The 24,831-nt window shown below is 40.7% G+C and overlaps 1 protein-coding gene across 1 annotated transcript in view; it reads right to left on the minus strand.

Annotated features, from left to right (window-relative positions):
- Nucleotides 1-24,831, minus strand: part of HMGCLL1 (3-hydroxy-3-methylglutaryl-CoA lyase like 1) — a gene marked incomplete at both ends in the record, with an annotated part of 174,807 nt that overhangs the window by 32,368 nt on the left and 117,608 nt on the right. The window contains 2 exons of the mRNA XM_084202550.1: nt 12,122-12,270; nt 13,953-14,048. Coding sequence (XP_084058676.1) covers nt 12,122-12,270; nt 13,953-14,048 — 245 coding nt within the window. The remainder of the gene's footprint in view (nt 1-12,121; nt 12,271-13,952; nt 14,049-24,831) is intronic.

The following is a 24,831-nucleotide window of genomic DNA, read 5'->3' on the forward strand; positions in this document are numbered from 1 at the left end:
TGTGCCCAAGAGCATTGTCTAAATGCTTCTCAAACTCTGTCAAGCTGTGCTGTGACCACTGCCCTGGGGAGCTGTTCCAGTGCCCAACCACCCTCTGGGTGTAGAACCTTTTTCTAATATCCAACCTAAACCTCCCCTGGCACAACTTCAGGCCATTCCCTCAGGTCCAGCCATGGATCACCACAGACAATAGATCAGTGTCTGCCCCTCCTCCTCCCCTCCCAAGGAGCTGTAACTGCAGTGAGGTCTCCCCTCAGTCCCCTCCAGGCTGAACAGAACAAGTGACCTCAGCTGCTCCTCATACAGCTTCCCCTCCCGGCCCATTGCCATCTTTGTTTCCCTTCTTTGAATGCTCACAAGTATTTGTCTTGTATTGTAGCGCCCAAAGCCACACACAATATTCCAACTGAGGCCACCCCAGGGCAGAGCAGAGAGGGACAATCTCCTCCCTTGCCTGGCTGGTGATGCTGGGCCTGATGCCCTCAGGACAGGGTTGGCCGCCCGGTTGTCAGGGCAATGCTGACAAATATTCAATTTACCATAGACCAGGACCCCCAGGTCCCTTTCTGTGGCACTGCCTTCCAGCATCTCATTCCCCAGTCTGTCTGTACATCCAGGCTTGCCCCATCCCAGGTCCAAAATGTGGCACATTCCCTTCAAATCGTTGGTGATTGCCCAGCCCTCTAATTTGTCATTGTCTCTCTGCAAGGTCTCCCTGCTTTCGAGGGAGTTGACAGCTCCTCACAGTTTTGTATCATTTGCAAGCTTGCTTATTATCCCTTCCAGTCCTGTGTCCAAGTCATTTATGAAAATGTTGAAGGACACAGGGCTTAAAATGAAGCCCTGTGGAATGATTTTTGCGAAGATCATGCTGTATTCTTATAGGAAATGAAATACAATTTGAGTCAGTTGCCGATAACTCCATGCAAGCTGGAACCCAGGCAGGCAAGCACTGAGCACTGCTAGTGCGGTACAGAGTGCCTAGCATGTGAAAACACACACGTACGTCTGTGCGAAAGAGCGAAAATAATCATGTGTCTGGTCTGAGCATTTGCCAGGAAATCTAGAATTAAGGCAGTGCTGTGTGGGATGTTTTGTAATTGCATTTGTGTGTTTCCAAACCATTAAGTGGATGTGTGAGGAAATATGTTTCAATACAAAGGTAGATGTGTTATCATCTACACGTAAATTTGGCTGTTACATTTTTCTTTTACTTTTGTGTATGAAAGAATCCAAAGGGCATTAAAATCACAAGAGAATACAACCAAATCAGAGCCCCAAGACCTCCACCCACATAACTCCAACGTGGGAAACAACTTTGAAGGATATTCTGCAGAACTGCTTGGAAAGAAGAAAATTACCAGACCAGAGCCACAGAGAGCAGCAGAAGACACAAGTTAAAGGAATAGTCTGGTCAACTGCAGCAAACATTACTGACAAATCAAGAAGAATGAGGAGAGACTACTGTTTCCGAGATCTTGTCATCAGGGAGTTTGGTGAGAGTTGTTGCAGTTGGAAGCAAGGAACAGAAGCCAAAGTGTAGGAGTTATAGGAGGGAGTCACAGAAGAGGGTCTCTAGACAGTAATTATAAACAGCGCCTTCAATGAGCTTAGGAATGAAGAAGAGATGGGCGATGAGATATGATATGAAGAACCAAGTAGGGTCAAAGGTGCAATTTTTAAGAGGCAAATGCTTGCTTATATTGCAAGTGGAAAAGAGCCAGAGGACAGTGAGAGGTTAAGAAAGAGAATAAGGGAGGGAAGAAATAAGAGGAAGAACAGAACATGGGGTCACTGGGACAAGTGGAGGGGGTACAGATGGAAAGTAGACAAGAAACTTCTGCTGCTCTGACAGTGGAGGAGAAAGGACAGAAGAAAGATGATATGGTATCTATTTTTCTTAGGAGAAAAAGCAAGACCCTATGTGAAGAAAAGCAGCAGAGGAAAGAGAATAGTTTGAACAATAAATTACAGAGGCAGCTGGGATTTAATTTGTGAATTCAATTAAGTTGGAGAATACAGCTGTTTTCTAAAAAGATAGCAGGACTGAAACTAAAAAATTTACCATAATGAAAAAGACTGTTCTGGTCTCAGAATATTCACCAGAGACACTCCACAGTATGAGAGTAGAAGCAAGTATCTGAGAGTTAAAAAAGTGGAATCTGCAATGGAAGTGTTTAATTCTAAGTATGTGCTTAAATCTTTGCTGAATCAAGGCCAGACATAGCTTAACCAAGTCTTCAGCACACAAAAAAAGAAAACAGCTCATGAAGCCAGAGATGGAAAGAAGAACTTGCAAGTGAACACATTGATACATGATGCTTTAGCAATACACAAGTATATGCTGTTTTGCTCACTCAGGATTTGAGAAATCAGAATCCTTCACTTTAAGAAAAAGTGATAAAAAGAAGTTTTCTACTTGTTTCACCCGACAGAGTTTACCCAGTCTCTTGTCTGTCTGCAGATTTCACTGCAGATCAGTATCATTCAGTCTTCTACAAAATTGTTTCCTATGCATATAAAACAAAAACAAAACCCAAAAAAACACACAACAACTTGACTGTGTAATATTTTGCACAAAAAAAAAATGCTGAATAGACTCTGGGGATGGGGAGGGAGAAGGAAGAGGAAGAGAGCTTTTTCAATTTCTTACAGTATGCCAAAACCAAATTTCAATGTTCCACAAATGGTATAGACAGTACAAGGTCCCCATGATCAAGGTCACTAGGAATGGAGATAATCACATCAGCCCAGTGCCTGTGAAGTGAAGGATATAAAACCACAAACAGGGTAAATGAGCAAACATTTCTTAACCAAAGTGTGTTAAAAGGAAAATTAATCCAAGCAGAAACTGAACTCCATGTTGTAATCAGCCCTCTGTCAACTTGTTTCAGCAGGAGTCCCAGAGCCAGATCCACAGCTGCTACCACAGCTGGAAGCATGAAGCCTCCTGAGAAGTCAGTTGCAGACTCAGATGCTGCTGTTTCCTGTTTATTATTATAGTGTAAGTTTGCATATAATTTACCATGTTCACTGCAGATGTATTTATTTTTATTGGATGTTTGTGCTAAAATGTACATGCCTATCATTTGGTGAATTCATAATATTAAGGTTGATCTATTCTGTCTCTTTCCAAAGAAAACCATTTATTAAAAACAGGGTGTCTTTACTGTAAGGAGAGAAAAAAATACAAAGAAGTAAAGAGAGAGAGAAAGGAGATTCCTCCAGAAACAGATTTTCCAAGCCAAGTCCAAAATGTGTAAATAAGGGCAGGATCTTTTTTTCAAATTTGATTTTAAAAACAACTAAAAAAAACCCAAATACCCTCCTTCTCCCCAGACCCCCCCCCCAAAAAAAATCTCTCCATGTATTTAGTGCCCAGTTACAAGTAATATGCATCCTTTTCACAATGAATACTACAGAAAAAATATTTGTTAATATTTTTAAATGACAAAAAACCACTATTAAATTGTGAACTATGATAAAATACTGAACTACATTCTACAAAATAGTTACTTCTCTAAGAAGTAACCAAACTGTTACAATAATGAAGGGCCACTAAGCCACTTAACTTCCAATAACTCTCTTTAGTTACCTATGGAGCTATCAGTGATATATATACTATCAAGCACACCACATTGTTACCTTATAATTTCATACTAATATTTCACATCTCATTTACGCTACCCTTTAGGAAGACAATCATCCAGTATGATAGAGTCACTACAATGGCTCCAAGATGCTTTTTTTCTTAACCTGTTCCCAGTACAGAGAAATTCACCAAATCCCTTATCCCAGCAGTCTCTGTCTCCTTAAACCTCTCTAGGGCACTGATTCCAGCTGGCTTAATACTGCATAACCCTGTGGATTTTTTTAGCATTCACATACAAAGTAGTGTTCCTTCCAAGTCTATTAAATGATCATCCAGATTTTGTAGTTTCCATAACCCCAACTATAGGCTCACTTATAGTGACATGAAGGTGTTATACTGGTTTTACTATCCAGAAAAGTGATAATAGTATAAATAACAATATTCTCAAAATAATTGTGAGTATGCTAAACTACACAGTGTAGTCTTTAAAATGGGCAATTTAAAGCAATGTGAAAAAAGATGTATTTGAGCCCTAAGTATTCCAGAATACCAGAAAAAATGAGTTCTGAGTTTCTGTCTCTATTTGTAAGACACACACATCTTCGAACTGTGTGATTTGTGCAAAACTGAATTGTTGAGTTTATCTTATGGTATTTCTAATTACATCTATAAGATTCTCTAGTGTAAGGCCATCCAAATATCTCAAGTTACTTAAGATGGACTGTAATACAAGAAGAAAAAATAACAATGTTGAACTGAATTATAAAGATGTGATTATTTTGATAAACAGGAGTTTTAGATAATCGGGATGTGTCTTTATAAACAAAACAGGCTTCACTAGTAATTTCTAAAACCAATTGTTGCAAGTACATTAAAACAAAAGCAATTTATTCTTCCACACCTTTCTTTTCCAAAAGAAATCCCAATATCATTAACCCAAGACAAAGATAACTAAAATAAATCCTTTAAGTGTTGATTATATTTTAATATATATTAGCACCAAAATGAACCAATAATTATTTCCTATAAACAACAAAGAATTAAATATGTTGCAACCTGTAAGCTTTATTATAGCATAATATAAAAGGTGGTAATAATAATAATAATAATAATAATAATAATAATACACAACATATTTTGGTTTTTATCTATCTGTCAAGGAAGAAAATATTGCCCTATTTCAAGTATATCAACCAGTATTTGAACTCTGTACAAACATAGATGAAAGCCAAAAAGTGATACATTTCAAAATGCTTTTACATACTGTGAACTGCACTGTACAACTTATTCTTAAAAGGCATAGGACATAAACAAAGGAATTACATAGAGCAGTTCAGAATTAATGTGTGATTGCATGTGCTTTAATTTATGAAGCAGCAGCTTTGTAAGGACATACCTCTAGAGGTATTCTAGAGCAATCATTTGCATCTGTTTTTTTAACACTGAGTCTCTAAATATTTGCATACATGTTCACATTTGAACAAATGACCTTAAAAGAGCTGTTCACATGAACATTTTTCAAGGTCTGGGACATAAATACTGCTTCTTTTAATTGTTGACCATGGAGAAATGTTTTTTTAGTAAAGGAAAAAATTACAACCTTTCAGCCTTATATCCCTGGTTCATTTTTTGTTATGAATTAGGAAGTCCTATATAGTATTGAATGTTTCAGAGTGATTTCAGTCCCATTTTATGTCATGGTCAGGACCCAAAGCACCATTTTTGGAAAAGAGAGAAAAATACCAGTCCTTACTTCCTTTACTGTTCTATCATACTAATTGCAATTCATTCCTGTGTCTTTTTAAATTTTGAAATATATAAACTTAGAAGAATCTAGCTTAATGGAATACATTAACTGGGGAGAAACCAGCTTATTCAGAATTTACTTAACATTTTCTTCATATGTACATTCACGATACACAAGTTAAAGAAATACAAGTGATTACTTCCAATTACCATTTCCCACATTTTTTTATCAATCCTGGCTGTTAAGACTTAATTTTTAATCACAGAAGTTGTGATATTTTTAATAGTACCTGAATCATGCATTCCAAGGTGCAAATTTAAAACCAGCACTATTTTGTGTCACTTTACATGTAAAACACATATAGTAGTAATTAGCTGACCACACAGTTCATAACTGATTTGGCTGAGTGTCTTCACAGAGTGTGTCCCAGATGTTATTGTAAAGTTTTTATGCATGTATTAAAAACGTAACTCAAAACCCCAAACAAAAACCAACAGAACCCCGCCCCTTTATGATGCTAATAAATGGTCCGACTTCTAAGACCATATGCAACATTTCAATTCTTCATAAACATTTGAACTGATTTAGTAAACATTTAGAAAACTGTGGACTGTGCTACAGATTTTAAATGTGACAGCTGACAACATAAATTTTCTGGATGATGATGGAGTCAATGTTAGTGCAGCTGTAGTAACAGTAAGACATGCAAAAGCTAAAAGTTTAGTTTCAACTGTTTGAGTGCATTTTTCATAAGATCCAAGTATTGCCAATGATTTATGCCCACTACATAAATTGTAAATTGCCAGTAAAAATAGGAAATACAATTTGAACCCCTTAAAATTATTTTTGGAAGTATTTTTCAACTGTTGAAATAAGGAGTTAGGGCAAGGAACTAAATTATCCATTTCCTGCAAATAAATAACACTTTAAACAATAATAGCGCTTTAGAGAGGAAACAATCTCTGTATTGAAATGAACACAAATACGGTTTATGCATATTATTATTTTCATTACTTTATTAATTGTAGCAAAATATTTAGCCTAAAAAATTTATATTAGAATTTAAAATGTGTAGTCCTGGGAGCTCGCTTGAAGAAGGGCTGCAGGTTTTGGCTATGGTTCTTTAAATCAGCCAGTGTCTTTGTATAGTCAATAGCTTCATTTTGTGACACCTTGCAGAACAAAGCCTATTACTACATTTCTTCTATTTCTTGTAATTTACACAAATTACAAGGTCCAAATCCTTTGCCTATGCAGAAATAGAATGAGATTCATTTGTTCTTACTCCTGATATCAGAGATAGTCATCCACAGCCTAGCCTTTGACAGACTACCTATAGAATGACCAACACCAGATGAACCTAAACTCCTTTGCAGCAAAAAGGATGGATCATCCAGAGAGTGTTTCATCTTATCCTATGGCAGGTACTTTTAAAAACCACATACAGTAAACCACAGCAAGAAGGTTGCCTAATTCCCTCTAGTAACTACTAGAAAACTTAGGATGACAAGATAAGGCTTGTTATGTGGTCATGCTCAGACGTGCCTTGTGTTACAACAATAGTGAAAAACAATATATAATTATTGTCAGTAAATAATATCTACACAACAAAAAACCTGAAATTAATCTTCTTCAACTGAGTAACAACCAGTCAAACCATGAGCACCTATTCAAAATACTGACTATCAAAAAAAACTTGCTACAAACCCTTGACTTTCTCAGCATTTAAAAAAAAAATTACTGGAATCAGGATACCAAAATGCTGTTTATTGTATCTGTCACTAAAAGCAGCTTCCTTAGCAACAGTTAAAGATGGGATCAAAAATCACAGACTTTAACAGCTAATTTTTTAAATTGTTTTATTTCCAAGAAAAAGTCACCTAGATTGCACTGAATATTTCTGTTAAACCTCAGTTTAACTTTTACTTTCTGAATATTTTTTAATTTTTTCATTAAGGAAGAGAAACCCAGAGTTTTATCTCATTAAATACAATTTAAAACTCCAGGAGTCTTCCAAATGTACTGCAATATTTGGGAACTAATGAACTACTTTCTCTCAAGTACTAATGAATACCCTATAGTGCTTTTCTACCAGAGAAAATCATAGTTTAATTTTCTAGAATTAAGTCTGAAATGTCAGACTGCTTCCATAACCTCCCTCTTCACAAGCATCTGAAATGTTGTAAACAGATTTACTTACTTCCTGGATTTGGTGCTCAAAACTGATGCTTCCTCTTTAAGGGCATTCTTTCATTTTTTAAATAATTGAAAGTTTTAAGTCCACCTTTCACACCGTTTTTCAACTGGTGGGAAATCTATTAAAAAAAGAAGTCCTTGTGAATCCTCTATTTCCGTATTCAGGCTTCTGCTATCTTTTTCTGGTCTTCAGAATCCTACTCAAGAAAATATACTGGAGCTCAAAACAAGCAGTGAGGTAAATGGACACTAAACAATCCCATTTGATTATTATGTCTAAGCAATCATTCTGTCTCAATGCTTTCCACAGACTCTTGCTACTGCAACCCATGAGGACTGCATCTGAACAAGTATGAACAGGGAAGGACAAAAGTGAAAGCATCACAATACTTTTATTCTGTTTAAAACACATTTGTCTAGAGTCTGATCCATTGTACTATTTTATTTCTCATAAATTACTACTTTACCTCTTCAAAATCTTACCAGGATGGATTTTTTAAAAGTGCACTTAAAATCCAAATGTATGGGGTTAACCAGTTCTCTTTTATCTTCTAACATATAGTGTTCAAAACCTTCTTTCCAATATTTTCACATACTGAAATCCATGTTTAGTGGATACTGAGAATTATTGCCTCAGAAAAGGCTTTTTGTTATGAAATAAGGCCCCATATTATGCAATTTAGATTCTCAGCAGGTTTTTTAGCAGATTGGCTACTTTGTAATTGAGTTATATTCGATGACCTGGAAAAATACCAGCAATTCTCTCTTACACTTTTTGATTTGTCAAAGTGTAACATTAGTCCACCATCTTCTCTCTTATGCCTCAACTTCAATTTTTTACTGGAAAAATTAATCCCAAACGAATATAATGTGATGAAGATACACACAACATTCTCTTAAATGTAGCTTCTCTTCAATGTTTATATCTCCCCTATTGGGATCCTTTACATCATTACAGTCCCACTGATGCCAAATGATTTTTTGCCTTTTCTTTTATGTACCTTTCATACAACTTTAATATATCCTCAGTATTTTTAGCATGCATACTTGCAATTCCTTAAGTCTAATAACAGCATAGCCCTAGTATTTTGTTAGGCCAGGACACCAAACATTCTAAAGTCCTCATAGTAGGAGGCTGGAAAACCCCACACTATCTTGGGAAACCAAGATCCCAAACCTAGTATCTCTCTAGAACACATCCTGTAAACTAAAGATGTGGCCCATCCAGGGGGGAATTTCATGGATGGGGGAATAGCCCACCATTCATCCAGGCCTCCCATTGGGGCATCCTTGTTAGATATGCTAATTTGTAAAGTCTATACAACTGTACACTGATTGATCATGTGTGTGTGTGCATTGTGGCACATTCCACCTGGGTGAAGTGGTGCACTAATAAGGAAGGATCCTTATTAAAATACCAAGGTAAAACCTCTTATCCCTTAACTGTGTCTGGCTCTCAATTTCCTAAGACCAGGAAAAGGCATCACCACAAATTGAATTATTCTGTTAATGGCTATTTAATTCTGAATTATTCACTTTTGCTGTAAGCCTAAGGAAGAAAGCTGGAGTGCACTTACATGATTTTCATTCACAACTTTGAATCTGCTCACTTTGTAGCATATCTGATATTAAGCATTTTTCTGTTTAAGTGTTCTGTAACATACTGCACCTGGCATGACAGACTCAATGAAATTTTCCTGCATGTACTGTATGAAGTTTATCGTATGTTTGCATATTGCACTGAAATTAGAGATATCTCTACTGGCTACATAAAGTAAGCACTTTCAAAATATAATCTGATTGTATTTTCCCTGAGGTCAATTATATCCTTTTTCTTCACCTCTGTACTGTTCTGTTTGCTTCACCACCTGGTTCTTGGTATTCCTCCCTTTTATCTCTTTGCCTTGTTATCATTCTTTAAATTATTACTTTTTTTTTTGCAGTGCTGTTCTTCTGTTTTACCATTTTCTGCCTCCTACTTCTTTCTCTCTCTTTTTTTTTTTTCCTTTTATTTTTTTCTTTTTCTGTGTGAAGAAAAATAAAAGCCACATGGTTTGTCAGATAGTAGATAACAAATGTTTGGGAATGTTGTAGAATCCTGTCATGTGAACAGTAACTTCCATCACATCAAGGTATTGGCACCATAATAATTGCTTCTGGTATGTTACAAATGCAAGAGACATAATCGGGGGAGGGGGGGGAAGAAGCACCACGCTGCCACTTTTTCAAACATATGAAAACTAGTGCATAGAAGACAAGTAAATATTTTAAGCAGAAAATCAATCTGTCCCAGTACACCACAGGGGCTTCATCATTATGGATAAGTTGCAAAGTCCCTTCTTTGACATCTTCCATAATAACCCAAAAACTTCTACAAAACATAGGTTTTGAGATGGTCGGTTGCCTGTGTTGCACCATTTAGCTGAATTTTATTAGTTAAACTGAGGAATATAAAACAGAAAACATTTCCTGACATGCCTAGACATCAGAAAAAACCAGAAAACAGAAGTTTAGTGTAAAAATGTTCACAAGTGGACAAGATTTGTTGCTATACACTTGCTGTTTTGTCTGAATTCCCTTAACCACACTTGTCTGGGACCTAAAATTCAAGCAGCTTAATCCTCCTGGAGAACTCAAATTGCTAGTTATGTTCTCAGCTCAGAATTTAATTTTAGAAAAAAAGTGATGAACAGTGGTGGCAGATAGCTTTTAAATAACAGACCTCTTATACGGGAAGTGGCTCAGGGAAGCAAATCATGACTCTACTGGCAGATTAGCAATTGGAAAAAGTATTTCAACTCTGGTACAAGTTACTATTTCTTAATACAGTGAACATCCCTACTTCTCTATTTGGTGATTTTTCCCCTGAAATATACACAGGCTAAGGAAAAGGAATCCGAGCATTTATGAGCTATCCTTGGTTAGCCCATGTGTGAGTGTGTGTGTGAAAATCATAGAAACACAATATGGTTTGGGTTGAAAGGGACCTTTAAGATCACCTAGTCCCAACACCTCTGAAATGGGCAGGGACACCTCCTTCCAATAGATCAGGTTGCTCAGAAGTCCATCCAACCAGGCCTTGAACAACACCTCCAGGGATGCAGCATCCATTTCCTGGGCAACCTGTGCCAGTGCCTCAAGATACTCACAGTAAAGAATGTCTTCCTAATATCTAACTGAAACCTACTCTTTCATCCTGAAGCTTTTCCTACTTGTCCTGTCATTACAGTTCCTGATGAAGAGTTACTCTCTGGCTTCCCTGCAGCCCCCTTCAGATACTGGGAGATTGCTATGAGGTCTCCACAAAACCTTCTCTTCTCCAGGGTGAACAGAGTCAACTTTCTCAGCCTGAACTTGTTAGTGACATGCTCCAACAGTTCCATGTCCTTCATATGCTGGGGAACCACAGCTCTATGCAGCACTCTAGGTGGCATGTCATCAGAGCAGAGTAGAGGGGCAGAATCCCCTTCCTTGCCCTGCTGGCCATGCTGCTTTTAATGCAGCCAGGACCCAACTGGCTTTCAGGGCTGTGAGCACACACTGCTGGCTCAGGTTGAGTTTTTTGCCAACCAACACCCACAAATCCTCGGGCTGGACAAAATCATCTCCAGAGTTCTCTCTCAACCTAAACCATACTGCTGTTCTGTGATCCTCTGGGGCACAGTTCTAACTAGAAGTCAGATTTCCCTTTCTCCAGGCAAATACCCAAACAACCACACACTGTTGTGAAAAAACATGCGCAGTAGCATTATCTCATCACTATTTCTGGAGCAAAGAGAGAAACCAGTATTTATTCCCAGACTGGTTTTCAGGTACTTAGCCTCTGAGGTATCTACCTCTACCTATTTTCAATTCTAGGTATTTTCTGAGCATGATGTAGTTTACACTACTAGCAATCCTCAAGGAATCTCACTGCTGAGATTTCTCCTTGAATCTATGAGAGCCCTTCTGCATCCACAAGGACCTTCACAAATAATCTTAGGTAAGTAGTTCTTACCTGTGATGCAAAAGAAAATGGAAATGAAAATCTATACTGTTCAAGACTGAATACCATTCAGGATAATTTTAAATTAAAAAAATAAATGCTGGGTAATTCTAGAGTTTTATGCACTGGAGACTCAAAAATTTCAATGTCTGGGTATTAAGGATAACTTATATACAGAATAAGTTTTTTCTTAGGAGTAAATTTGTTTTCTCAATTTTATACCTTAATGCTGCAATGTATGTAGTAATAGATTATGAATTCTACAATAAAATAAAAATTTGTGGGGCATTTTTTTAAGGTGCTAGTGTTGCAAGAAATTTTGTTCTGTCATCTGTGGCAGTAAAAACTAATTTTTATAATAAAATCTCATAAATACTCTTTTCTTTTTTCCATTTCCATAGCAAAAGAATTACCATCAGTAGTTAAAAAGGCAAAAATAACTAAATAGATTCAATCCTAAAAATAAAAATCACAGTAAAGATTATTATTACAATTCATCCACAATGCAAAAATTTGGTAATAAACTTTTTTACTGGTACCAAATAACCCCTGTAACAATGACTCCAGAATCTCTGTATTACTTTAGAATCTGTATATTTACCCACGCACTGGAATATTCATATTCCTTGCAGATTTAGTGACTTCTTCAAATCTTTCTATGCTTTCTTCAATTGAACAATTAATATTCATTTTGCTAAAAGATTCAGATGCTGCGCCAAATACCGAGACTTCTGTAGCTCCTGCTGCAATCTAAAAAACACATTTCAAGAAAACAGAATCATAATTAAAGTATTAGATTGAGCATTTAATTCTGTACAACATTCTAAAATTTTAAAGTACACTAAGTATATCATCCATATCTAAAATCTAATTTTAATTCCAATTTTTTTAAGCTGTAGCATACAGACAGATTGAACCAAATTTTGAGATCATTCACTATGGCATATTTTCTGCCTCTTCTTAGCAACTAGTTAAACATGTTTTTAAAGTGATGAATGATAAAGGGAATAAGATGTAGGAATTCACTGAGCCAGCTATACAAAAAACCATTCTAATACTTGTTTATATCTTTTCAGAAAAGGAAAAAAATCATACAACAACTGTCAAGACTTTTTGTTCCTCCTGAATACCAGGAAGTCACTCTCATGCTTGGGAAAGCTCTCTGTGTGCATATGCCTAGAGCAGCAACAATAACCAACAGGGATTTCTTTGTTAGAGCCAGCTCTAGGATCAAGGGCTCCATTGGTCTTGGTGTCACAGTCGATAAGGATAATATGGAAAATGTGTACATGAGAGTCTGCTGAGAGAAGCCTTAGCAAACACCAGTCTAGAAAATGTGTAAATGTGGTGACTTCACTGACGGGGCAACTAGCCTGAGCTTGCATTCAGTACCTCAGTAAATCAACTAACATGAGGCAAACTAGAAGGCTGAAAGCCAACTGATAGAAGAAGAAAAAATTTTAGCTTTATAGATAGAATAGTTAACTAACTCTCACTCTTTAGTCAGAATAATATTCTTGTTCAATGAAGTATGGAGCTTCTGCCTTTACCATCTGCCTCTGCAGGATAATGTCTAAAATTTAGCAACCCATACAGGGACAAATATTCTTTCAAACAGGGAAAAAAACATGAGCAAGGAGGAATGCAGGAATCATCTACAAGTATTTTTTCATTGTTTTCCCTTCATTATATCACTAAATACAGCATAGAGATAAAACATCATTAATTAAACTCATACAAGCTACCATTGAGACAAAGTTACAGTACTATAATCTGTTGATAGTTAAGTCAATTATGCACAGAATTGTGTTTTAACAGATATTTCAGTATAGGTACTGAATGATAAACTAGACCATAAATGTCCACCAAGCAGTATGCTTTCCTACATCAAGACAAAAGCAGAAACACAAAAAATTTTCAAAAAACAAAAGTGTAAAGATTTGACTAAAAATGTGTATATTTTAAGACTGAATCACTCCGTTTTCGCTCTTTTACACACATCAAGTCTATAATTTTGAATATTTTGGAAGAACTTAAATAATTTAAAGTTTCAAACCCAACCAAAATGAAATACAGAATTGCTATGAAGTTTTTCATTTAAATGAATCGTTCCTCATCCTTCTTCAGCGTTTTCCACTGAAGTTTTTCAGAAACTTTTCTAGGGCCAACAAGTCAAAGAGAAAGAACTGTCTTGCCCCTTACATAAAGCATCATTTAAAGGAACTTACAAAGTTCCTGGTCAATGACTCCACTAAAATATGAGCTTAACATCACTCTGAGAATTCCTCATTTTTCATAAAGGAAATTGGGAGTTTTCAGTGAAAAAAACTATAGCTTATTTCTGACATTAAATAGCTAGATTCTGGTACTGAACTGAAAGTGTCTGAAACATAAAAGAGGTAAACGTGGACCACACCTTTGAGAGCACTTACAGCAGAATGAAAACCTTGAAGATTAGGTGTGAGAACAGGATACTGGACTCCAGGATGCCGCTCAATGCCCCTCATTACTTCTTTGTGATCTGCCATCTAAAAAAAATATATTTGTATTGATCAGCAGTTATTTTCTGATTTTATATAGCTAAATAGAAATTGGCTTAGACTGTGGTTTTGCCTTCATTACTTTTACAATTCATACAAAAAGTCTAACAAGGGGGTTAAACTGATTTTGTACAAATACTCCTTTTTAATTTCTTAGCTTTTGACTATTTGTGTAGCAATTTTTTTAGATCTATGTGAAAATAGAACTGGGGCTAAGAATGTGACAGTGTTCCTTTATGTGTATCTGTAATAATATAATTTGCACCATAAATTGACAGGCTTATCATCATGCTGTTCAAGAAGTGTTACAGCAACTTTAGCTTTGCTTCACTGTACTTAATAGGTGGAATTTACAGAGTAACTGAGAAACATTGAAATCTTGAAAACTTCAGCACTGATAAATGCAACCTCACATTGTAAAGCATAGCTGAACTTGAATTACTCAACACTCTAATCAGAACATTTCAAGACTAAACACGTCTGTTCATAAAGAGACAGCAAAATCCAGCTGTCCACATAGTGCAATGTTTTAATACATTCAGAAGTTTATTTTTTTTGAAGAAAATACTTTTTTATTATAGAAAAGAGCAGAGTACTTGCTTTCCTTAGTGTCCCCTCACAAAAGAAAATCTGCCTTTTTAAGATACTCTTACATTTTTAGTCATACACTCAAGATTAAATATACCCCCCGTACTGATGAAGATGAATGAAAGACTTAATAAAAGGCAGATTCTTTAGAGAAGCACATTTTCTTAAAATAAGTGGGTTGAAAACAAATATTTTTCAATGCTGTGCACACCTGAAAACAATACAAAATAAAACATATCTCTCTTATTTAATGTCTTAAAGATTCTGAGTTTTAAAAAAAGAATAATGTGCATCAAATGCTTTTTAAATGAGTTCTCATAAAAGCAAATCTCTGAAGCAAATACTGTTAAGTTGGATTTCTGTTTCTTTCCACACTGGTGAAAAGTATTTTGAGAAGTATCATGTAAAAAGATATATGAACTACAGAGCTTTCATTACCCCTCACTTTCAGCAGATGCCTTCCTGATAGCTATGCAGTACCACAATTCTAAATACATGGTATTAAATTATACCACATTATTAACTAAAAATACTGCATGTAGCCTAGAATCTTCCTGTCATCAGCTTCCTTCTGAGAAGATGAATGGATAAAAAATACCAGAAAAAAATATGTATTCCTCTTCAAGCCCAATATGTATCTATAAGGAAGTAGATATATGGTACAAAAGGTGTTCTATAACCAGACATAACTCTTTTCTTATGAGAAAATAAGTGATAAAACAAAAATTTTTGTATTTGCTTCAATGTAAAGCAAGTTGGTCTGATAACCTCACAAAAAACCTCTGTTAACACCTTAGTTATTTAAGAACAATTTTTCATTCCTTAATTTAATATAAGTAGTAGCTACATTCTCAGGACAAAAAAGAATGTCTGAAACCAAATGATAAATTAAATGTCAAATGCTAGAACTAAATTTACTCTCCACAATTACAGCCTGTCTTAAAATATACTGGAAAAGCAAGTGAAACACTTTCAACCAGTATAAACCTGCCAGACTCAAATAATATTATAAATATTAAATCTGTCCCATTGCTGTTTTTCCTGTAAGTAAAATCCCATCTTTGCACATATTCCATAAGATTTTAAATTGTAATAAAATACTTCTTTTCCCAATTTCTTTAAAAATAAGCTTACTAATTGTAGATATTTATAATTTTGGCTGTTTATGTTATAGGTGTGGTATCCTGTTTTATATGGCAACTTGCTACTGTGGAACTTTTTCTTTTAGATTTTTCAGTAAAAAAATCTTTGCCAAAGACAACAGTGAATAGGAAACCATAAAAAATTTAAAATGCAAAAACAGAAGTAAGTGAATGAGTGATCTAAACATAACTGTAAATTCTATTCCCATGACCTATGAAAAAAAGAAAGAGCAAAGAAAAGAAAAAATCAACACTGCATTCTCTATCAAAGCAACACAATCTTATCTTTGAAATTAAAACAAAAATAGAAACTAATGCAGCCATTAAAACAAAGTATTCATTGAATGAATTTGAGATAAGAATGGATTGCTCATTTTTTTATAAACTGACAAACCTGGGCTAAATTTGGGACTCAAAAAGGCTCACAGGAAAAGGAAATAATTAAACAAGAAAGGATAAAATATAACTCTGCTTTAGACATTTTCTTCTGACATTTGCAAAATGTTATTTGCCTCACCTGCAGTAAATGACAAAGTATAAAGGCACTTAGAAAAACTTAAAATATTCCCTTTAAGCAGACCAGAGATCAATGCCCCTGAATTGATGCAAAATAAATTCAGCACTAACATTCTCCTCTTTGCCTCTGCTATAAACATTCTTCGAGTTTTTTCCATGGTGACCATGAGAACATTACAATAAAGCAAAGGACCCCCACATTGCAAAGGTTGGCTCCAAAAAAAAGCAGTGGATGAAGGCATGTTATAGCAGTTTAACATTCATTGTTAGGATGCCTTTTGCAACTAGAGTGTGCCTGGAGCTCTGGGCTTTGTGGTTTTAAAACCCCTAACCCTAGGTGGAACCCTAACCCTAACCCTAGCTGGAAACCTAACCCTAGGAAGTGAAAGCACCCAAGGGCTATGGCTGCATCCAAGGAAACTGCAAGGTTGGAATTGAGGTTTTTGTAATTTTCCATTCCACTTGGGATACCTTTTGCAGCTGCAGTGTGCCTGGAGCTCTGGGCTTTGTGGTTTTAAAAACCCTAACCCTAGGTGGAACCCTAACCCTAGCTGGAACCCTACACCTAACTAAGGACAGGTATGACTGGTTCCAAGGAAAAAGTAGTGGCGTAAGTCATATTGTGGCAGTTTTGCCTTCCCCTTGGGATGCCTTTTACAGCTGCATTGTGCCTGGAGCTCTGGGCTTTGTGGTTTTAAAAACCCTAACCCTAGGTGGAACCCTAACCCTAGCTGGAACCCTAACCCTAGGCAGTGAAATCAGCCTAGGGTTAAGGTTGCCTCCAGTGAAAAAGGAGTGGAGGAAGGCATGTTGTGGCAGTTTTGCCTTCCCCTTGGGATGCCTTTTGCAGCTGCAGTGTGCCTGGAGCTCTGGGCTTTGTGGTTTTAAAAACCCTAACCCTAGGTGGAACCCTAACCCTAGCTGGAACCCTAACCCTAGGCAGTGAATTCAGCCTAGGGTTAAGGTTGCCTCCAGTAAAAAAGGAGAGGAGGAAGGCTCGTTGTGGCAGTTTTGCCTTCCCCTTGGGATGCCTTTTGCAGCTGCAGTGTGCCTGGAGCTCTGGGCTTTCTGGTTTTAAAATCCCTAACCCTAGCTGGAACCCTAACCCTAACCCTAGCTGGAACCCTAACCCTAGGCAGTGAAAGCATCCATGGGCTGTGGTTGCATCCAAGGAAACTGCAAGGTTGGAATTGAGGTTTTTGCTATTTTCCATTCCCCTTGGGATACCTTTTGCAGCTGCAGCGTGCCTGGAGCTCTGGGCTTTGTGGTTTTAAAAACCCTAACCCTAGGTGGAACCCTAACCCTAGCTGGAACCCTTACCCTAGGCAGTGAAATCAGCCTAGGGTTAAGGTTGCCTCCAGTGAAAAAGGAGAGGAGGAAGGCATGTTGTGGCAGTTTTGCCTTCCCCTTGGGATGCCTTTTGCAGCTGCAGTGTGCCTGGAGCTCTGGGCTTTGTGGTTTTAAAAACCCTAACCCTAGCTGGAACCCTAACCCTAACCCTAGCTGGAACCCTAACCCTAGGCAGTGAAATCAGCCTAGGGTTAAGGTTGCCTCCAGTGAAAAAGGAGTGGAGGAAGGCATGTTGTGGCAGTTTTGCCTTCCCCTTGGGATGCCTTTTGCAGCTGCAGTGTGCCTGGAGCTCTGGGCTTTGTGGTTTTAAAAACCCTAACCCTAGGTGGAACCCTAACCCTAACCCTAGCTGGAACCCTAACCCTAGGCAGTGAAAGCATCCAGGGGCTATGGTTGCATCCAAGGAAACTGCAAGGTTGGAATTGAGGTTTTTGCTATTTTCCATTCCCCTTGGGATGCCTTTTGCAGCTGCAGTGTGCCTGGAGCTCTGGGCTTTGTGGTTTTAAAAACCCTAACCCTAGGTGGAACCCTAACTCTAACCCTAGCTGGAACCCTAACCCTAGGCAGTGAAATCAGCCTAGGGTTAAGGTTGCCTCCAGTGAAAAAGGAGTGGAGGAAGGCATGTTGTGGCAGTTTTGCCTTCCCCTTGGGATGCCTTTTGCAGCTGCAGTGTGCCTGGAGCTCTGGGCTTTGTGGTTTTAAAAACCCTAACCCTAGGTGGAACCCTAACCCTAGCTGGAACCCTAACCCTAGGCAGTGAAATCATCCAGGGGCTGTGGTTGCATCCAAGGAAACTGCAAGGTTGGAATTGAGGTTTTTGCTATTTTCCATTCCCCTTGGGATACCTTTTGCAGCTGCAGTGTGCCTGGAGCTCTGGGCATTGTGGTTTTAAAAACCCTAACCCTAGGTGGAACCCTAACTCTAACCCTAGCTGGAACCCTAACCCTAGGCAGTGAAATCATCCAGGGGCTGTGGTTGCATCCAAGGAAACTGCAAGGTTGGAATTGAGGTTTTGCTATTTTCCATTCCCCTTGGGATACATTTTGCAGCTGCAGTGTGCCTGGAGCTCTGGGCATTGTGGTTTTAAAAACCCTAACCCTAGGTGGAACCCTAACCCTAACCCTAGCTGGAACCCTAACCCTAGGCAGTGAAATCAGCCTAGGGTTAAGGTTGCCTCCAGTGAAAAAGGAGTGGAGGAAGGCATGTTGTAGCAGTTTTGCCTTCCCCTTGGGATGCCTTTTGCAGCTGCAGTGTGCCTGGAGCTCTGGGCTTTGTGGTTTTAAAAACCCTAACCCTAGCTGGAACCCTAACCCTAGCTAGAACCCTAACCCTAGGCAGTGAAATCAGCCTAGGGTTAAGGTTGCCTCCAGTGAAAAAGGAGAGGAGGAAGGCTCGTTGTGGCAGTTTTGCCTTCCCCTTGGGATGCCTTTTGCAGCTGCAGTGTGCCTGGAGCTCTGGGCTTTGTGGTTTTAAAAACCCTAACCCTAGGTGGAACCCTAACCCTAACCCTAGCTGGAACCCTAACCCTAGGCAGTGAAATCAGCCTAGGGTTAAGGTTGCCTCCAGTGAAAAAGGAGAGGAGGAAGGCTCGTTGTGGCAGTTTTGCCTTCCCCTTGGGATGCCTTTTGCAGCTGCAGTGTGCCTGGAGCTCTGGGCTTTGTGGTTTTAAAAACCCTAACCCTAGGTGGAACCCTAACCCTAGCTGGAACCCTAACCCTAGGCAGTGAAATCAGCCTAGGGTTAAGGTTGCCTCCAGTGAAAAAGGAGTGTGGAAGGCTCGTTGTGGCAGTTTTGCCTTCCCCTTGGGATGCCTTTTGCAGCTGCAGTGTGCCTGGAGCTCTGGGCTTTGTGGTTTTAAAAACCCTAACCCTAGCTGGAACCCTAACCCTAACCCTAGCTGGAACCCTAACCCTAGGCAGTGAAATCATCCAGGGGCTGTGGTTGCATCCAAGGAAACTGCAAGGTTGGAATTGAGGTTTTTGCTATTTTCCATTCCCCATGGGATACCTTTTGCAGCTGCAGTGTGCCTGGAGCTCTGGGCTTTGTGGTTTTAAAAACCCTAACCCTAGGTGGAACCCTAACCCTAACCCTAGCTGGAACCCTAACCCTAGGCAGTGAAATCAGCCTAGGGTTAAGGTTGCCTCCAGTGAAAAAGGAGTGTGGAAGGCATGATGTGGCAGTTTTGCCTTCCCCTTGGGATGCCTTTTGCAGCTGCAGTGTGCCTGGAGCTCTGGGCTTTGTGGTTTTAAAAACCCTAACCCTAGCTGGAACCCTAACCCTAACCCTAGCTGGAACCCTAACCCTAGGCAGTGAAATCATCCAGGGGCTGTGGTTGCATCCAAGGAAACTGCCAGGTTGGAATTGAGGTTTTTGCTATTTTCCATTCCCCTTGGGATTCCTTTTGCAGCTGCAGTGTGCCTGGAGCTCTGGGCTTTGTGGTTTTAAAAACCCTAACCCTAGGTGGAACCCTAACCCTAGGTGGAACCCTAACCCTAGGCAGTGAAATCAGCCTAGGGTTAAGGTTGCCTCCAGTGAAAAAGGAGTGGAGGAAGGCATGTTGTGGCAGTTTTGCCTTCCCCTTGGGATGCCTTTTGCAGCTGCAGTGTGCCTGGAGCTCTGGGCTTTGTGGTTTTAAAAACCCTAACCCTAGGTGGAACCCTAACTCTAACCCTAGCTGGAACCCTAACCCTAGGCAGTGAAATCAGCCTAGGGTTAAGGTTGCCTCCAGTGAAAAAGGAGTGTGGAAGGCATGTTGTGGCAGTTTTGCCTTCCCCTTGGGATGCCTTTTGCAGCTGCAGTGTGCCTGGAGCTCTGGGCTTTGTGGTTTTAAAAACCCTAACCCTAGGTGGAACCCTAACCCTAACCCTAGCTGGAACCCTAACCCTAGGCAGTGAAATCAGCCTAGGGTTAAGGTTGCCTCCAGTGAAAAAGGAGTGGAGGAAGGCATGTTGTGGCAGTTTTGCCTTCCCCTTGGGATGCCTTTTGCAGCTGCAGTGTGCCTGGAGCTCTGGGCTTTGTGGTTTTAAAAACCCTAACCCTAGGTGGAACCCTAACCCTAGCTGGAACCCTAACCCTAGGCAGTGAAATCATCCAGGGGCTGTGGTTGCATCCAAGGAAACTGCAACGTTGGAATTGAGGTTTTTGCTATTTTCCATTCCCCTTGGGATACCTTTTGCAGCTGCAGTGTGCCTGGAGCTCTGGGCTTTGTGGTTTTAAAAAGCCTAACCCTAGCTGGAACCCTAACCCTAACCCTAGCTGGAACCCTAACCCTAGGCAGTGAAAGCATCCATGGGCTGTGGTTGCATCCAAGGAAACTGCAAGGTTGGAATTGAGGTTTTTGCTATTTTCCATTCCCCTTGGGATACCTTTTGCAGCTGCAGTGTGCCTGGAGCTCTGGGCTTTGTGGTTTTAAAAACCCTAACCCTAGGTGGAACCCTAACCCTAACCCTACCCGGAACCCTAACCCTAGGCAGTGAAATCAGCCTAGGGTTAAGGTTGCCTCCAGTGAAAAAGGAGAGGAGGAAGGCTCGTTGTGGCAGTTTTGCCTTCCCCTTGGGATGCCTTTTGCAGCTGCAGTGTGCCTGGAGCTCTGGGCTTTGTGGTTTTAAAAACCCTAACCCTAGGTGGAACCCTAACCCTAGCTAGAACCCTAACCCTAGGCAGTGAAATCAGCCTAGGGTTAAGGTTGCCTCCAGTGAAAAAGGAGTGGAGGAAGGCATGTTGTGGCAGTTTTGCCTTCCCCTTGGGATGCCTTTTGCAGCTGCAGTGTGCCTGGAGCTCTGGGCTTTGTGGTTTTAAAAACCCTAACCCTAGGTGGAACCCTAACCCTAGCTGGAACCCTAACCCTAGGCAGTGAAATCAGCCTAGGGTTAAGGTTGCCTCCAGTGAAAAAGGAGTGTGGAAGGCATGTTGTGGCAGTTTTGCCTTCCCCTTGGGATGCCTTTTGCAGCTGCAGTGTGCCTGGAGCTCTGGGCTTTGTGGTTTTAAAAACCCTAACCCTAGGTGGAACCCTAACCCTAGCTGGAACCCTAACCCTAGGCAGTGAAATCAGCCTAGGGTTAAGGTTGCCTCCAGTGAAAAAGGAGTGGAGGAAGGCATGTTGTGGCAGTTTTGCCTTCCCCTTGGGATGCCTTTTGCAGCTGCAGTGTGCCTGGAGCTCTGGGCTTTGTGGTTTTAAAAACCCTAACCCTAGCTGGAACCCTAACCCTAGCTGGAACCCTAACCCTAGGCAGTGAAATCAGCCTAGGGTTAAGGTTGCCTCCAGTGAAAAAGGAGAGGAGGAAGGCATGTTGTGGCAGTTTTGCCTTCCCCTTGGGATGCCTTTTGCAGTTGCAGTGTGCCTGGAGCTCTGGGCTTTGTGGTTTTAAAAACCCTAACCCTAGGTGGAACCCTAACCCTAACCCTAGCTGGAACCCTAACCCTAGGCAGTGAAATCATCCAGGGGCTGTGGTTGCATCCAAGGAAACTGCAACGTTGGAATTGAGGTTTTTGCTATTTTCCATTCCCCTTGGGATACCTTTTGCAGCTGCAGTGTGCCTGGAGCTCTGGGCATTGTGGTTTTAAAAACCCTAACCCTAGGTGGAACCCTAACCCTAACCCTAGCTGGAACCCTAACCCTAGGCAGTGAAATCAGCCTAGGGTTAAGGTTGCCTCCAGTGAAAAAGGAGTGGAGGAAGGCATGTTGTGGCAGTTTTGCCTTTCCGTTGGGATGCCTTTTGCAGCTGTAGTGTGCCTGGAGCTCTGGGCTTTGTGGTTTTAAAAAGCCTAACCCTAGCTGGAACCCTAACCCTAACCCTAGCTGGAACCCTAACCCTAGGCAGTGAAAGCATCCATGGGCTGTGGTTGCATCCAAGGAAACTGCAAGGTTGGAATTGAGGTTTTTGCTATTTTCCATTCCCCTTGGGATACCTTTTGCAGCTGCAGTGTGCCTGGAGCTCTGGGCTTTGTGGTTTTAAAAACCCTAACCCTAGGTGGAACCCTAACCCTAGCTGGAACCCTAACCCTAGGCAGTGAAATCAGCCTAGGGTTAAGGTTGCCTCCAGTGAAAAAGGAGTGGAGGAAGGCATGTTGTAGCAGTTTTGCCTTCCCCTTGGGATGCCTTTTGCAGCTGCAGTGTGCCTGGAGCTCTGGGCTTTGTGGTTTTAAAAACCTTAACCCTAGGTGGAACCCTAACCCCAGCTGGAACCCTAACCCTAGGCAGTGAAATCAGCCTAGGGTTAAGGTTGCCTCCAGTGAAAAAGGAGTGGAGGAAGGCATGTTGTGGCAGTTTTGCCTTCCCCTTGGGATGCCTTTTGCAGCTGCAGTGTGCCTGGAGCTCTGGGCTTTGTGGTTTTAAAAACCCTAACCCTAGGTGGAACCCTAACCCTAACCCTAGCTGGAACCCTAACCCTAGGCAGTGAAATCAGCCTAGGATTAAGGTTGCCTCCAGTGAAAAAGGAGTAGAGGAAGGCATGTTGTGGCAGTTTTGCCTTCCCCTTGGGATGCCTTTTGCAGCTGCAGTGTGCCTGGAGCTCTGGGCTTTGTGGTTTTAAGAACCCTAACCCTAGCTGGAACCCTAACCCTAGCTGGAACCCTAACCCTAGGCAGTGAAATCAGCCTAGCATTAAGGTTGCCTCCAGTGAAAAAGGAGAGGAGGAAGGCATGTTGTGGCAGTTTTGCCTTCCCCTTGGGATGCCTTTTGCAGTTGCAGTGTGCCTGGAGCTCTGGGCTTTGTGGTTTTAAAAACCCTAACCCTAGGTGGAACCCTAACCCTAACCCTAGCTGGAATCCTAACCCTAGGCAGTGAATTCAGCCTAGGGTTAAGGTTGCCTCCAGTGAAAAAGGAGTGTGGAAGGCTCGTTGTGGCAGTTTTGCCTTCCCCTTGGGATGCCTTTTGCAGCTGCAGTGTGCCTGGAGCTCTGGGCTTTGTGGTTTTAAAAAGCCTTACCCTAGGTGGAACCCTAACCCTAGCTGGAACCCTAACCCTAGGCAGTGAAAGCACCCAGGGGCTGTGGTTGCATCCAAGGAAACTGCAACGTTGGAATTGAGGTTTTTGCTATTTTCCATTCCCCTTGGGATTCCTTTTGCAGCTGCAGTGTGCCTGGAGCTCTGGGCTTTGTGGTTTTAAAAACCCTAACCCTAGCTGGAACCCTAACCCTAGCTGGAACCCTAACCCTAGGCAGTGAAATCAGCCTAGGGTTAAGGTTGCCTCCAGTGAAAAAGGAGTGTGGAAGGCATGTTGTGGCAGTTTTGCCTTCCCCTTGGGATGCCTTTTGCAGCTGCAGTGTGCCTGGAGCTCTGGGCTTTGTGGTTTTAAAAACCCTAACCCTAGGTGGAACCCTAACCCTAGCTGGAACCCTAACCCTAGGCAGTGAAATCAGCCTAGGGTTAAGGTTGCCTCCAGTGAAAAAGGAGTGGAGGAAGGCATGTTGTGGCAGTTTTGCCTTCCCCTTGGGATGCCTTTTGCAGCTGCAGTGTGCCTGGAGCTCTGGGCTTTGTGGTTTTAAAAACCCTAACCCTAGGTGGAACCCTAACCCCAGCTGGAACCCTAACCCTAGGCAGTGAAATCATCCAGGGGCTGTGGTTGCATCCAAGGAAACTGCAACGTTGGAATTGAGGTTTTTGCTATTTTCCATTCCCCTTGGGATACCTTTTGCAGCTGCAGTGTGCCTGGAGCTCTGGGCTTTGTGGTTTTAAAAACCCTAACCCTAGCTGGAACCCTAACCCTAGCTAGAACCCTAACCCTAGGCAGTGAAATCAGCCTAGGGTTAAGGTTGCCTCCAGTGAAAAAGGAGTGGAGGAAGGCATGTTGTGGCAGTTTTGCCTTCCCCTTGGGATGCCTTTTGCAGCTGTAGTGTGCCTGGAGCTCTGGGCTTTGTGGTTTTAAAAACCCTAACCCTAGCTGGAACCCTAACCCTAACCCTAGTTGGAACCCTAACCCTAGGCAGTGAAATCAGCCTAGGGTTAAGGTTGCCTCCAGTGAAAAAGGAGTGGAGGAAGGCATGTTGTGGCAGTTTTGCCTTCCCCTTGGGATGCCTTTTGCAGCTGCAGTGTGCCTGGAGCTCTGGGCTTTGTGGTTTTAAAAACCCTAACCCTAGGTGGAACGCTAACCCTAGCTGGAACCCTAATCCTAGGCAGTGAAATCAGCCTAGGGTTAAGGTTGCCTCCAGTGAAAAAGGAGTGTGGAAGGCATGTTG

The sequence above is a fragment of the Fringilla coelebs genome (genome assembly GCF_963513975.1).
Source record: "Fringilla coelebs genome assembly, chromosome: 3".
In the NCBI taxonomy this organism is placed as follows: Eukaryota; Metazoa; Chordata; class Aves; order Passeriformes; family Fringillidae; genus Fringilla; species Fringilla coelebs.